Source organism: Equus asinus, chromosome X (genome assembly GCF_041296235.1).
Source record: "Equus asinus isolate D_3611 breed Donkey chromosome X, EquAss-T2T_v2, whole genome shotgun sequence".
In the NCBI taxonomy this organism is placed as follows: Eukaryota; Metazoa; Chordata; class Mammalia; order Perissodactyla; family Equidae; genus Equus; species Equus asinus.
Genome location: NC_091820.1, coordinates 11,824,252 through 11,841,033, shown reverse-complemented (window position 1 = coordinate 11,841,033; position 16,782 = coordinate 11,824,252). Strand labels below are relative to the sequence as shown.

Genomic DNA, 16,782 nt, shown 5'->3' with positions numbered 1-16,782 from the left:
TATGGTAGATTCTGAAGCCTCAGAAAAGTTCTTATAATTTCAAGTGCGTGTATCCACGTGGGCATGAGATTGAAGGTTTTACTCTTCAACTTTTGACTTCCAGACTGGTCTGCCTTGGCTCTCAGATGTTAGGCACCAGAGGATTTACAATGTGATTTATCTACTCCCCATCTCTCTGATTTTGGGAACTGGAGCCATTATATAACCTCTCATACTTTCCTCCACATCTCCCACTTGCTTAGGTTCCAGAGAGAGAGAGAACGAAGGAGCCCTGCAACCAAATAAACATTAGCATCCTTAGGCAGAGTACCACTCTTAAAGGATAACCTAGAGGAAAACTTCAAAGCTCCAATTAAGCTCCTTTCTCTGGTCCTATAGACCAGACCAGCAAGCTTACCTCTGAGCCTCACCCTGGTCCTTCCAACTCTCTAGAGCTCTGATGTCTCCAAAGAAGAAGGCTTCCCCAGCCTTGAAGCTTACAGTCTTTCCAGCACCATTGGTGTTAATCAGCTCTTATCTGGGACATTGTGTGTCAGAGAAGGGCACACACAGAAAAGAGAATTCTATACGTTGTAGAATTGTTACCGTACACTCTGCCGTGGCATTCTGTTTCTACAACAAGCATTTTTCTCTATCTGGACTTTAGGAATATTTGTCTTGTGATGTACCAAACTACAACATAGTCAAGTATCTTGACTTTATTTCTGGGTCCTCACCATCACATTAATCATGTATTCTATTGTTGAATTGGCCACTCAACCATAAGTTATGAATAAAAATGTTACGTAGAAATCGGGGGCAACATTATTATCCCATTGGGCATGGAAATAAAGCCTCAAAGGTTCAGCAGAGTTCTGGGTCATACTTGCCAGATAATCCTAAGGGTCTATGATTCAGAGTTACCTTACTTTTCTATAACTGATGTTGCCTAATTCATTCTGAAATTAGCACACCCATTCCAGTACCAGACTTCTTGTTAACAGATGTGGCACCTCTGAGAACTCCAGGTCATAATGATCTCAACCTAATTCTGACACATTGTCTCGTGGGAGCAAATGTGTCTAACATGGCTACCAGAGCAGCTTTTCAGTTTAGCCGGTATTCTAGCTTCTGTGGTTACTTGGCTATCTCATCTTTGCTGAAGTTAATGGCTGGTCATGAGGGCCATCTTTAAGAACAGGAACTCCTCAAGTAATGTCATGGACTTTTTTTTTCTTTCTTTTTTTTGGTGAGGAAGATTGTCCCTGAGCTAACATCTGTGCCAGTCTTCCTCTATTTTGTATGTGGGATGCTGCCACAGCATGGCCTGATGAGCAGTGTGTAGGTACGCATCCAGGATCCGAACCTGCGAACCCTGGGCCAGTGAAGTGGAGTGCTCAAACTTAACCACTACACCATCAGGTCAGCCCCTAGGAATGACATAGCTTTTGATGGCGCTCTAAGCTTTTGGATTCAGAGCACCCCTAGATGGTGGAATAAATTAGCAATGCTAGAATAACTAGCCTCATATTTTGCTGACTCAGTTTAAAGAGTGTGTACACCTCCTGACTTGGTCTAGAATATTGATTTTTATAGATAATTTTCTATTTGTGTTCTAGAATAGTTATTTTATGGAACACTTTATTTTCATATCCCAGTTAGAATAATGTCTTTTTCTGGTTATCTAGGAATTCTGATGACCACAGCTGTGGGGAAATGAATGCTAGCTTATGGCCACAGATGAGACAACACTGGGTAGGAGCAAAAAATCAATGTAGTATTAAAAATTAAAAAGTAGATAAATGAATTTGATAATAAGTGTTTTAAAAGATAAAAATTATTAATGAAATCAACTGGAGGGATTTCCATTACTTTTATCTCACTCCCTGACACCCAGCTTCATAGTCATCAATGAGTTTTTTCACCATGGTAGACATAAAGATGGTTCATCTCATACAATGCCAGAGTGTCCTCACTTCTCTTGTTGCCTAAAACATTGATTGTGGGCTGAGATACTTGGCTCGGGGGAAAGATTGACCCACGTTCAACCCTTGCCTTTCTACTTAGTAATAGCATGGCCTCGGAAGAAGTGGCTTGATGGAGGCAGACTTCGTTTTCTTCGTCTGTAAAAAGGTGGTAACAATATCTTTCTTACATGGTCATTTGGTGGATTCAGTGACTTAATACATGGAAAGCATTTAGCCCAGTGCCTGGATTATAGTAATCATGCTATTTTTCTTCCATGTTTCCACCATATTAACTCAAAGCATAGCTTCCAAATCACATCTTGTTCCAGAAATTTTTTCCACCTTTTCTCAGCTGATACTAATTTCTGTCCATCACATCCTGTGGATGAACAAACGAACAGATAACATATGCATTATTAAAAATGGATTATGCCACATACAGGGTCTACCCTCTTCCTCCTCCCCCTACTGAATATATATACAATGTCTTCGTTCAACAACCATTTATTTGGTACCTATTATATGCTAGGCATTTTTCTAAGCAGCTGGGGATATGGTAGTGAACAAAACAGAGAAAAATCTCTGTCCTTTTGGAGCATATGTTATAGTGGGGGGAGATATAAACAATAAGTAAATAAATTTGAAAAATATGCAGTTATCAATATAGTGTAGCTGATGGAGGTAAGTGCCATAGAGGAAGATAATGGATGGAAGTTGTCGAAATAGTGTCAATACATGCTTCTGTGGTGGTAGTGGGAGGGGAGATCAATTTTAATAAGATGATCAGGTAGCTTGAGCTCCACTCCTTGACTCAATAAAAAGAGAATCATAATATTTTTTTAAAATTCTGAGCTTTCAGATTGGCAGGAGGCAAAACAGCGTTTAGTCAAATTGAGAGGTTATAGTCTTGATCAGCATTCCCAGAACCAACCTTGGAGTTAGTACAACTGGCTCTATCTGGGTATTGTTCCATTAGCTCTCTGGGAGGTCTTCTTTTCCTTGGTGGGAGGGACTCTGAGTGATAGAGAGGTTGGGGATTGAGTCAGTATCTAGCCTTGGCCAAGCCTCACTGATGGCACAGACCAGGCAAATCCCTTAGAAGATGAGAAGGGGAGGCTACAATATCTCCAAGATGAGCCTGCTAGACCTCAAGAAGACAACTACTGTTGGACATTTCTAGTTGGATCAGAAAACATGGCTCTTATACTCAATCTGAAGACTGAGATAGAGTCCAATAGGGATGAAGGTTTATTCTAAGATATTTAGAGCCAATTAGGAAGTATTAACCACATTGTAAAAGTTTTCAGTCACCCTCAGACTCTAGCTGAAAGGCAGGAGCTGGCTCCAAAATGAATCATCTATGCTTTGAATGCTGTCAACATTTCAGCCTTGACCTAGACTGGGTCTAAGCCACTTGACTTTGACTCTCTCTCATGTCAACTGCCTTTTCTGAACCTGCACCTTGTTTCAGCTCAATCATCCTGTGTTCCTAGATGTGTCTACTGTGCTATCAACCACTGAAGAAATGTGATGCTCTGGCCAAGTTCCTGAAACCCCCTTTTATCATTTCCCTGTTCAGTCCACAGATGGATCCTCTAGGGTGGGTTGTTGCAAGTAACTTTTTTCCCTATTTATCCATCCCATTTTCCTCCTGAGGGCTGGACTAATACTTTCTAGTACACTGGGATCCTGAAGAAGTATGATTTTTTCCTCTTGGTCTTAACTGAAAAGACATATTTGAGTAACCATCTCCAGATGAAAACTCTCAAATTTCCATCTTCATCCCTGACCTCTCTGCCAAACTGCAGATTTGTATATCTGCCTGCCTTCTCAACACCTCCCCTTGGATTTCTAACAGATATCGCAAACTCCACTGAATTCCTAGTCTTCCCTCCAAAATGCAACCTCTGCCATCTAAATTGATGTCAACCTCGTCCTTTCAGTTGTTCAGTCCAAAAATCCTGGAGTGATCCTTGATGCTGTCTTTCTTTCAAAGACTACATCCAATTCACCAGCAAATCCTATTGGCTTTACTTTTAAAATGTATTCAAAACCCAGTCACCTTCTCACAAACTCTACTGCTACCACCAAGCCCCCATCTTATCTCACCTGGATTATTGCAATAGCTTCCTCACTGGGCTCTTTGCCTATAGTCTTGCCCCTAAGTAGTCTGTTCTCCATACGCAGCCAGAGTGATTCTTTCCAAATGCAAGTGAGGTCATGTCACTCCTCTGTTCAAACTCTACCATGGATTACCATTTTACTTAGGATAAAGGCTCAAGTTTTGCTTTTAAGGCCTTAGATGTAAATTTATACTGGTGGCTCTAGTGTTACCTGATATTTTGTATAGTCTGGGTGTGGAAATAAATTAGGGTTACATGGCAAGCACTGTACTGTCATAAATTAAGACCAGTAATACTCAGCACAACCTCCCTGGAATCTACAGTTTGGCCTCACAAATTTGAACTCTGTCTGTTGAAAATATTTGTCAATTTGGTTAATGAAGATTATCTTTGCTCTATCTGTAGGGAAAAGGGACTGCTATGCAACTAGAAATGTAAACAGGAAAGAGCTTTAGCTTTTCCTTTGGGCTCAAAAGTCAACTTGTTATTTATTTTCTGTAAAGTACTTATAAATTCACTTTGTGTGATAAATATGTGGTCAAAACTAATTGTACTAAATGCAAATAATTCTCGGCCATGTAAAGTTTTAAATTCTCTATGCTGTGTCTTCCTGATATCCTTTCTTATTTCTGTCAGAAGCATGACTCTATCCATTTTAAGATAAGAAATTGCACAAAACCTCCTTTTTTCTTTAAAGTTTCCCAAAGTTATCCTCTCAACTTAGGGAACTAGAGAAAGCTTCTGCTGAAGCTCTTTGGCAAAATCACCACTTCTGACTCAGTTTGAAGTATATGAAAAGTTGAGTGGTAAGGGAAATGTGGATCTCAAAGTCTATGCACTTTGTTCGAGCAGAGTGAAGATGCACCCTGAGCTTCTGAAGAGGGAGCTTTCTGATTGAACTTTATGGTTATCTGGTTTCCATTTCAGTTTTAACAGACAGCAAATCAGAAACAGGGAGGGGATTTGTGGTGAGCAGGCTTACTAGAAGTAGAGTCTTCAAGAAGTGACAGGGAATTCAGAACCTGCAGAGACAGCAGAGTGAATAGCAATAAAGCAGTTTGGAGCCACTTAATGTAAAGCCCTGAAGACATTGTCACCTTATAGCCTAGTCAGTCAACAACGTTCAAGATGATGACACTGAGTCATCGGGAAAAAAAAGGCACAAAATAATGTTCAGGCAACATCCTGATTAGGATGAAATATATTTTTAGAAAATTTTTTTTACCGTAAATGGTTTAAAAATGCAAAATTGGTGTAATCAAAGCAGTCCATTTTAGTTTTGCTTATGTGGGCCTGCTTATTCTCAGAATATGGCAGTTTTCATTACAGAACTACTACAGACAATTCTCCCACTTCCCTCGCTTCTCAAAGTCCCCTAATTATTACACGGCTTCCCTCATTTTGAGTGGCTGTTATTACTAGACTCCCAGCATTCTTCTCTCTGTTCTCATGTATTAATTCATATAATGCTTACATCATCCTTATGAGATGGGTACAATATCGTCATCAGTTTTGAAATAAGGAAATTAGGTGTGGGGGGAATATTACCTGCCTAAAGCCACACAGCTAATAAGTGGCAGAGTAAATCTGTTATGCTACCTAAGTCTTCTTCTAAATGACAGCCCCGTGATGGAGGAGAGTTGTACACCCTACATCTTCTCGTCCGTGTCTGAACTGTGCTTCAAATGACATTATTTTAGACCCATTTATTCTCTTATTTATTTTCCTCTGGATACTCTTCTGTGTCTCTCTAAAATTGTGGTCCTCAGAAATGAGCGTGAAGCTCTAAATTATTTTGTATCTAATACTTCTATTAACAAAGTCTAAGAGAGTCTACAATGGATTTCCCTTTTTTTGGACAGTCAAGTTGGATTTACAACTCCTACGAAGCTTTGACTCAACCCACTTGACTGGGCTGCTCTAGTAGCTCCCGACTGTTCTCCCTGCCTCTGCCCTTACCCCCTTAGTGTCTGTTCTCTAGCCAGCAGGGAGAATGATCCTGTTAGAACTTTTGCCAGATTACTTCTCTGCTTGAAGTCCTCTAATGTTTTCCCATATTACTCAGAGTAAAAGCCAAAGTCCTACAATTGTCTGTAAGGACCTCCTGGTGTGACCTCCAGCTTCCTCTCCATCTTCTCTTCCTGCCATTTTCCCCTACTCACTGGTCTCCAGCCACAAAGACCTCTGATGTTCTTAAGACCTGCCTGCGCCCTTTGCCCTTGCTATTCCTTCTGCCTGGAACAGTCTTCCCTCAGAATACACATGGCTTTCATCCCTCCCTTCAGGTTTTTGCTCAAATGTCACCCTCTCATTCCCACCCCATCATTCACCATCCTCCTTTCCTGCTCATTGTAAAGTCATAGCATTTATCATCAGCTGTTTGTTTCTTCCCTCTATCCTACCTCATATAACACGATATCCACAGGAGCTTTTTTTGTCTTATTCATTAGTGTATATCCAATATGTAGAATAGCGCCTGGCATATAGTATGTAGCCAATAAACAATTGTTGGATCAAGATTCTTGTTGTTTTGGACATGAACTGTTTTTGGTCAGAGAACTGCTTAATCCTATACTGTGTGGTTGTTTCAGGAACGTTTAGATCTGGTCGTAGAACTGTACATTTTGGTAAATCCCTTATTGAGATGGAAGATACACTGTGTCTTTGGATTTTTTTAATATTCTATTCTTTTATGAGAAAGGAAATAAGTCAGACAGCATCTGACTTGTTCCATTGAATCCCTATATATATGTTTAGGACAAGAGAGATGTATTTTCCAAGTGCAAACCACATTCTAAAAACTATGTTTTATAGTTCTGACAGGTGTCAACCTCAAACTCTTCCCTCTACCACTTACGAAATTCACCCTTCCACCCTTTCGAGAAGTAGGACAGCTTTCCTGCATCTCCAGTCTCCTAATTTTCCCTGGTTCTCCATTCTTTCTCAAAGACAGTCTGTACCTTTAGGCCAAATGTTTTTCTGGGTCCCCTCCCCTGGGTCTTTAGTGGATGATTTCCGTTTTCAGAATGGGCTCAGAGAGAACCTTCTGGGTAGCTATCAGAACATCAGCATCTTCTTAGTGGAGAGTGAACAAAAATTCCAACAATCCAGTCACTGCTTGCAGTTGACCATCGTGAGCCAGCTTTCCTGCAGAGTTATTGTGACAGTTCTCCCAGGTCCCTTGCCTCTCAAAGTTCCTTGGCTTCCAGAATTTTCCTGCTTCACTGTTATCTCAGGTTCCTTGTCCATCTATTTTTAGCTTTCAGATTTCCTATTTCGCTTTCTCCATTTCTATTTGATCACGGTAATCTTATTTTCTGCCTCAGTGAATTGAAGTTGGACTACTCTCCCTTTTTTTTCCTAAACCTAGAGCTTCATTCAGGAAGTGACCTGAGTAGAGTTTTGTTTCGGCTTTTATTAAAGTAACATTCCAACTCTTTGTTCAGACCCTCACGTGCCACTCGCCCTTCTCTTGCCTGGTTTTTCTCTTAACGCCTGTAAGAAGCGAGTGGATCTCAGCTTCCTGGAATGTAGGAGGAGTCTTACTGAAACTTCACTGATTTTTCTGGCATCTCACTTTCTTTTAACATTCCTTATCATAATTACTTAAATTTGTCAACCACTTTATTTCTTAGAAGGGTTGCATATTTTGATTCACACCCAGGGTACTAAGAATCCACCTCTTTTTGATGTGGCAGAACCAAATCCATCGTCTTCACTGAAGGCATGCATCCCTCTGAGGCTCTTTATCTACACCTCCATTATCGCTCTTAGATCCCTGACTACAACTTGAAGGCCTGTCCTCTAGAATCAAACTGCCTTCTTTCCTGTTCTTGCTCTATCACTTGCTAGCTGAGTGAGGTTTCGCAATTTAAGTTCTCTGAGCCTCAGTTTCACAATCTCTATGATGGTGATAAAAAAAATATTTACCTCAAGGTTTTTAGTAATGCTCAAATGAGATCTCACAATGCAAAGCACTTTGAACAGTCACTTATAATTATTTTTCCTATTTTACAGTAATACGTGCAACTTTGGAATGAGGGGAAGTTGCGGGAGCTTTTTTAAAAGGTTTGGTTGCTGCCATTTCACCTGGGCCTGGAAGACTTGTTTTTCTGGGTGAAGAAATGTTTTCCCTGTGCGAAGCTTTCATAATCACAGTCAAGCAAGCCCATGAGTCCTGCCATTTAAAGTGGCTTCTGTCTTTTATCTAAGATGCTCACACCTCCACCCTGGGAATGAGAAAACTGATCCAGCTCCTGAGATTCGACAGAATAACCACTCAAGTCCCTTTGAATTCTACGTCGCCATGATCCCATGGCGATGGGTGGCCAGAAGTTGACATGAACACTTTTTGAATATCATGCCACGTGGAGGCATTCTTACTTCCTTGTGAACGTGACTGAGTTTTGAATGGGGAAGTGAAAGGGAAGAAGGGACACAATGAAGGCAGTCATAGAACCAGTGTTTACCGTGGTTATATGAGAAATGGAAAACGAACCTTTTGAAGTTTTCCCAAGCCAGATCAGGAGCATTAACCTGTGGAGTGGAGGGTGGTCTTATAATCTAAAAAAATGGCCGTGGAAATTAAAATTTATCAGAAAAAAATGAATTCCACAAAGGCAAAGTCATTTACTTAGGAGGAGAAAATGTTACCAATGTAGAGAATTTCTGTGAATATGAACTTGAAATAAAAAGAAAGGAGGGATAACTGACTATTAATGGAATTGTCTGGAAAACATGTTATGTACCAGTATTATCCCCACGATCCCTAATTCTAGGCTTTTTTGGTCACTGTAAAATTATAACACCTTCAGTGTATCTTTAACAGTTTTTTAGGAACATATTAACCAAATGTACAAGTTTTGATTTGGCCGTAAAATGCTAGGAGAGCTATGATTCTCTAGGATTAATGAATAACATTTGTTTATTTGATTTACTTTTAAAATCATGCTAAAATCTGTTTACATATCTGTTCTCTCCAGGATGAACTTTATGTTGGTTCAGCAGATTGTTTACTGTTTTTTCTTCTTCTTCTTTTTTTTTTTTTTTCTCATCTTCCCTGCTCAGTGCCCAACCCGAGTTCAAAGGCTGATGAGAGAAAAAAACTCATGAGGAGGTTTTACTCTCGGGAAAGTTGTTCAGTGGATGTGATCTTGGCGCAGAGGGAAAGATGTCAGGCTCTTCCTGGCTCCTTCTCAGCCTCGTTGCTGTAACTGCTGCTCAATCCACCACTGAGGACCTAGCCAAGACATTTTTGGAGAAGTTTAACTCTGAAGCTGAAGAGCTGTCTCATCAAAGTTCACTTGCTTCTTGGAGTTATAACACCAATATTACTGACGAGAATGTCCAAAAGATGGTGAGTTCTCATGGCTACACAGGGATATTTGTTGCTTCTTACAGATTAGAATCCTGCCCGTAAAATTGAGAAGGGAAATCAGAGAAATGCTCTGAGCTATGAGGCTGATGTTTTCCTCGGTATTTCTGATTCTGGAGTCCCAGATGTCTAAACTTAATTGACCTTGGGGTTGATTTGGAAAATTGTTACAAAATAATTCACTGGTCTCAGGTCCAGATTCTTGGAAACCAGTGAACATGCTTTATAAAGTTGCCACCATAATTCTCATCATAGTTCAGGGTTTCAAAGCATTTCATGGAAATGCCATTGGTTATTCAGCTAATTTCCTCAAGCATACAATGTCAGTAGGAATATCTAAAGACCCTCTACAAATGATATAGTAACTGAAAAATGCAGCTGGAGGCTTAGTGAAAGAGCAGGCTTGTAATTAAGCTAACCTTGGGTCGGGTGAGGCTGGACTTGGGAATTCCTTCCTTAATTGTTATGGAGCTCTGAGGGACTTCCAAAGGTCACAGAATCCATCCAGAGCCCTCCAAGAAAAACCATAATTAAACCAGTTCTGACAAATCTCAGAATACTCTGGGAAAGCAAGATGCTTTGTTTGACAAGTGCAAGGATTTAGGAATTTCTCTCTCACAGATCCCAAAGCAGTATTCTTACACATTTAGTGCTAGAAATTGAACAACGTTATTTAAGAAAAGATTTTTGTCGCACTTGTACAGCAATACGTTCCTTCAAAAATGTAGTTCAGAAGCTTATTTTTTCAAATGATTAATGGTTGTGTGTTTAAATTAAACTACTGCCATTCACTGGACAGATCAAATATGAGAACTATTGCCTCATTTGAAATCCCACAAGAGATTTTTTTCTATTTTTTTAAAGCTCAAAGAAATCCAGGAGATTTTGACAGCACAGTGCTATCATAGGAGATCATTTTTTTTCTTGTCTCATGTTTTAGTCTTACCTCTCTTCATCTCTTCATTGTTGCTTTTTTTTCTCACCTTTTATTTGCTCTCTGTTGTAGGTACCTGTAGTGTATCATGTATTTGTTTTCATTCTCAGCTGAATGGTCCTGTGGCTGGTGGTGAAGGTATACCAGCATCGTGCCTAAGAGCTCTGGAGCCAGACCGCCAAGGTCCAAAGCCTGGCTCTACCACTTTCTAGCTGGGTGAACTTGAGCTAGCTAATTAACCTCTCTGCACCTTAGTTTTTTTCATCTGTGAAAAAGAACATTCATATCTGCCTCAGAGGGTCACTGCGAAGACTGAATTAACACACAAAACAGCTAGAATAGTGCTCGATGCTTGTGAGCATGGGAGGACAATAAGATATCATTGCTATTAGTGTGTGAAGGAGTTATAATTGCTGAAGAGATGTGTAACAGTTCTGTGAAGCGCTCAGATGCTGAGAAGGCATGTTATAGGATGAGATGTAGTGATGTTGTTGAAATCGTCTTTGGATCATTAAGTGCTATCACTTTTGAATTGCACCAGTTGATTAGAGCAAAGGCCAGAAATGAAAGGGCATAAGTCACAAAGTGTGGCCAAATTGCAAGAACTATGGGCTCTTTAAAGGAAAGTGAAAACATTTGAATGCAGGAAGCAAGCAGGAGGCCCAATATCTCCTTCCACAAGCAGTGGTGAAGTGTAAATTAATGCATTTAGGTGCGTCTGTGAGGGTTTACCTGGGGCGGGGGGCAATGGGCAGGGAGGGAATTGACTCTTCCTTCTATTCTCTTATTACATGTATTGAGATCTCCTAATAAAATGGGCACTGTGGTAGGTGCTACAAGAGGTACCAAGGGCCGGCCCTGTGGCTGAGTGATTAAGTTCACACGCTCCGCTTCAGCGGCCCAGGGCTACGCCGGTTCGGATCCTGGGTTCAGACATGGCACCGCTCATCAGGCCATGCTGAGGTGGCGTCCCACATAGCACAACCAGAGGCATTCACAACTATAATATACAACTATGTAGTGGGGGGCTTTGGGGAGAAGACGAAGGAAAAAAAGAAAAAAGTAGATTGGCAACAGTTGTTAGCTCAGGTGCCAATCTTTAAGGAAAGAAAAGATGTACCAAGATGAGCAGGATGCTGAGATAATGGTATGCTGTTGGTGGTCATGCTTAAAGAAAGAACTTTAGAAATGACAAATTTTCCCCTCAAAAGAGCAACTGGAATGACTTAAGGGGATCAGAGAGAGTTATGAGGGAAAGCAGAATTAGATGCACAAAGCCTGTCTCAAAAAGAAAAAAATATTAGTCTGAGATGGAACAAGAAAGGATAGAGTGTTCACAGTTGTATTGGCCAAATCTCTTCATACTAGAAAGGTGATGCCTTTGAAAGCTCAGAAGAGAGAAATTTACCGTAAATAGGAGGAGGTGCTATTTACCTTACAGGTGGTAAAACTGGTAAGACTTGTAAAACTGGGCCATTCTTTAATATAAAAAATGAGACATTAAAAACTCTAAATAGGTTTTTGAAGTATTTAAGCAAATGTAAGGACAGTAGATCCACCGTGGGTAAGGAAGTATGGTCAAGTGCATTGATGGACCCAGTTATTTACCCTTCTCTGTAGCAATGCCTTAGGTTATGTCACTTTGCAGTGCCATCCCACTGAAAATGATGTGACCTTGTCCTTGGCCATGTGACTTACTTTGACCAATGGGGTGTTAGCAGACACGATGCAAGCAGAGGCTTGAAATGGGCTTGAATAATGGGGCTCGTCCTTTGCGCTGTTGCCTTTACCGTGAGGACATGCGTGGGCTAGCTAGCTTAAGAACGAGAGACATTAGGAGTAGTTGTCCCAGCAGAAACCAACCACCCAAAGTTGTAAGTAAAACTTGCTGGCAACCCCCAGTGATTCTAGTCTCATAAACAATAAAGACTTATCCCATTGAGGTTTTTGGTTGTTTGTTATATAGCATTATTGTAACAATGGATAACTAACACAGGAAAGGAAATTTGGGCTATATGACACCTGTATGTTCATATCTTATCAGGGTGACATTGTTGAGGACAATCTGCCATTTCCTAATTGTCTCTTGGTGTAAATTTCAGAGTCAGAATATTGAGCTTGTCAGCCTATGGATCTGACCTAATATGGCGATTCTTAGATCAAGTTGTGAGAATATACCTTAAAATAATAGAAGGCATCAAAACTTGGTCAGTGTAGTGTCCCCAAAGCTCCCTACTTGGGAGAGGTCCATCAGATAGAGATAGGAGAAAAACTTGGTTCACAACAGGTTTCTAAATAGTTCAGAAATTAAGTGAAAATTAATTACCACTTATCATATGCTGTACAATAAATTGCCCCCTTGCTTTTCAGCAAATATACCTCTCATGTTTGAGATCTAATAGTCACCAATTAAGCTCTAATTATCGTCTCAGTAAAATGATATTACTTTTTTCTCATTGTCTCTTCTTTGCAAGTTTAATGTTGGTTTGAGTTTTGAAATGGAGTCCTTTGTAAATCAAAAGGATTATTTTTTTTGCAAAGTCAGAAGCTCTCTAACAATATGGTAGGTCCACGGGCAATTTTTATCCCTGAAAGAGAGTAAAAGGATCTTATTGCTGGCAGAGACACCCTGGTTCACTCTTCCAGGATTTGGCAGTTACTACTACAGCTGCCCCAAACTCCTGTCCACGCAGCTGAAGTGGGTGTTGAAGACTGCCCTGCTGGAGCCCCAAAGGTCTCTGAGAACACATCATAAATATTTCTTGATGAGTCATCAGAAGCTGTGAAGGGAGAGCAGGAGGCCCAGACTTACCCTTTGGGTGGTCTCTAGGGCTTCCTCAGCCCCCATTTGCCAGGGCCCCTATTGTCCTTGGGCATGCCTGATTCCTGAACTTGTTTGTTCCTCTATCTTTAGGACTGGGGTCACAGTGAACTCAGAGCAGGATAATTTTAAGCTGCCATTCAATACCCAAGGGAAGAATGTAGATTTCATCCCTGTCTCCAATGAGTTTGTCCCACACTCCTCAGCACAAACAAATACTTACACACGGGTACAAGGATTCGGAAAGATCGCTGTGCTGCAAATACAGTGGAATTCAGGAAATCCAATGCTGTCTTGACTCTCCTGAGCTGGCTGTGATACCTTGGGCAAGTCACTCATTTCTTTGTCTCTTGAAACGTAAGGGAGTAGATGGGCATAGCCAAGATTTTTCAGTAGATAACAATTGTGAATGGGTAAGTTCCACGTGTGGAGGATTAACATGAGTCAAGTGCATTCATACTAGTTTTCCTTTGCCGTGAAAACTTGATAATGTCCCAGTTTAGTCATGTAATTTTGGTGAAATTAAACTTGAACAACTCAAAGTGATAATGTTTAATTACATCCAAAGTTGGCACAATTATTGATTTGAGCACTCTGGCAGGGCACCAGGCGGCCACCAGCTACACCCAAGGAGGGCAGTCTGGTGGTCAGGAGCTGCCACTGTTTCTTGATGTACGCCAGGTAACTGGGTAAAATTTTGGCTAAATCCTTTGGTTTGGAGCAATTCCATGGCGTTTCAGATCCAGATATAGGATCTAGGGAATAAGGTGATTTTTTTCTTTGCTTTTACTATTGAGGGCTTTTAACAACAGCTTTGTTGAGATATAACTTACTAACCATAAAATTCACCAATTTAAAGTATACAATTCAATGTTTTTTAGTATATTTGCAGAATTGTACAACCATTGTCTAATTTTAGAACATTTTCATCACTCCAGAAAGAAAACTGCATGCCCATTAGCAATCTCTACTCTTCCCCCCGACCTCCAGCTCTAAGCAGCTACTAATCTAATTTCTGTCTCTATACATCTGCCTATTCTGAACATTTCATATAAACGAATTATACACTGTGGTCTTTTGTGACTGGCTTCTTTCACTTTGCATGTTGTAGCATGTATCATTACTTTGTTCCTTTTTATTGCCAAATAGTATTCCATTGTATGAATTTTTCTTTACTTTTTAACATAAAAATTTTCAAACACGTATAAAAGAAGAGAGACTAGTATATTGAATCTCTTTATACCCATTGCCCAGATTCACCAGTTATCAACACTTTGGCCAATCCTGTTTTATTTTTCTACCTAATCCCACATTTATTGGATTATTTTGAAGGAAATCCAAAATGTCAGGTAGTTTTATGTGTAAATATTTCAACTTGTAGCTCTCAAAGTAAGAATTTTTAGAACAACCTTAATCATAGTACCATGTCAAAAACTTAACAATAATTTCTCAGTATCATCAAATATCTAGTCAATATTGAAATGCACCCTACTATCTCATCTATATTTTTAAATTTCAGCTGGTTTGTTTGAATCAGGATCTAACAAGGTCCTCTCCTTCCAATTGTTTTGATGGATTTACTTTACGTCTCTTTTAATCTATAGGGTCCTTCCCTCACTTTTTTTTTTTCTTTTTGCAATTCATTTGCAGAAGAATTGAATTGCTGGTCCTAAAGATACTCCTACTTTCTGGATTTGCTGATTGTGACACATAATGTTACTCAACATGCTCTTTTGCCCCCTGTATTTCCTATAAATATCTATAGATGTAGGGCAGAGGTCAGCACATGTTTTCTGTAAAAGGCAAGATTGTAAACATTTAAGGCTTTGTGGGCCCTATGGCCTCAGTTCAACACCACCATTGTCGACTGTTCAGCTCTGCCGTGGTAGCTCGTAAGTAGCCACAGACAATACGTAAATGGGTGTGACTATGTTCCAATAAAACTTCATTTACAAAAACAGATGGGGGGGTGGAGTCCTGATCTAGAGACTTGATCAAAATCAGCTTTCACTTGTGAGTTTTTAATAGGTGTGGAAATTAAATTTACACTACTAGCGTGGTGCAGGAATATTGAGCCAAGAAATTAACAAAAAACTAGTTCAGGTCCCTAGAGCTCTGGAAAAAGGAAGCAAGTTAAAAAATCTGTAGGGTCCCTTTTATAACCCAAAGCTCAAGGCATTCCTCCTTTGTACAATAGACACAAATAAATTTAAAGGTTAAATAGAAAAAGCAAGACTTGAAATTTTATAGGAAAATGTAGGTGACTTTTGGTTAGGAGTGAGTTATTAAATGACTTAGGAATGGTTTATTAAATAAGAGACAAAGGATCATGCTATAAAGGAAAAGATTGATCAAATCAATTGCATTAGAATTAAAAACAAACTTCTGTGCATTAAAAGACATCATAAACACACACACGCACACACACAAAGGACAAGAAGGAGAGCTCGAGAAAACATTTGTGATGCATATAATTAAGAAAGGATTAACAGCCAGAATATATACAAAATTTTACTAAGTTATAAGAAAAAGATAAAATCCACTGGAAAAATGGGGAAAAGATATGAGCAGTAAGTTCATGGAGGAGGAGATTTGAATATATATATTTACATCTCTTATATATCTCTCTAATTTCACTAATAATCAGGCAGATAACATTATAATAATAACGAAATGCAGAGTTGACATAAAATCAGATTTACCAAAATTTGGCAATATCTATTGAAGTTGAAAATTGCTTTAACTCATCAGTTCAACTTCTAGGAATCCCAACTGGAGAGCCTCACCTGTGTGCTCAGGAAACTTGGACTTGGCTGGAATCCTCTGAGATTTCCATATTTGAAGGTTAAAATTGAATGTTAGCAACTTCATATGGTTTAGCTTAATACAAGGATGGATACAATACAATATGGAAAAGAAAAGGTAATACTTAAAAACAGGAAACAATAAAATCCACAGAAGAGAAATTACAAATAAACTTGGACTTGGTCATATACTTAAATGTTAGACAGCAGTTAAAATGAATAAATTACATATGCTTGAAAAATGGGACAAAATAGAATTTTGAGTGAAAAGAGCAAAGGGGTTTTATTTCATTTTTTCCAAACTTTATCGAGATATAACTGACATCTAACATTGTGTAAGTTTAAGGTGTACAGGGTGTTGATTTGATACACTTATATATTGCAAGATGATTACCATGGTGGCATTGCCAACACCTTCATCTCGTCACGTAATTACCGTTCTTCTTTTTGTGATGAGAACATTTAAGATCTACTCTCTTAGCAACTTTCAAGTATATAATACAGTATTAATGACTATAATCACCAAATAAAAGTATCTGAAACAAATATTTCAAAACATCAACATTTGCTAAATCTGAGTAGAGGTTTTCATGGTATTTGCTATGTTACTTATGCTATATTATATTTTTTTATTATGAAATATCTCAAATACATATGTAGTGGGCCACTTTCTGGCAGGACCCAATTTCAGGGGTGTTTTTTCCCTATGAGATAAAACTCAGAAAAAATTAAAGTGTCTATAAGCCATATCCCTTCCTTCCATCTAACGTAAAGAAAAAA

The 16,782-nt window shown here is 39.3% G+C and overlaps 1 protein-coding gene across 1 annotated transcript in view; it reads left to right on the top strand.

The window, feature by feature from the left end:
• Positions 1-9,192: 9,192 nt before the first annotated feature.
• The window catches only part of ACE2 (angiotensin converting enzyme 2), a 44,107-nt gene continuing 36,517 nt past the window's right edge, over positions 9,193-16,782 (top strand). The window contains exon 1 of the mRNA XM_044764461.2: positions 9,193-9,425. Coding sequence (XP_044620396.1) covers positions 9,240-9,425 — 186 coding nt within the window. The 5' untranslated portion in view covers positions 9,193-9,239. The remainder of the gene's footprint in view (positions 9,426-16,782) is intronic.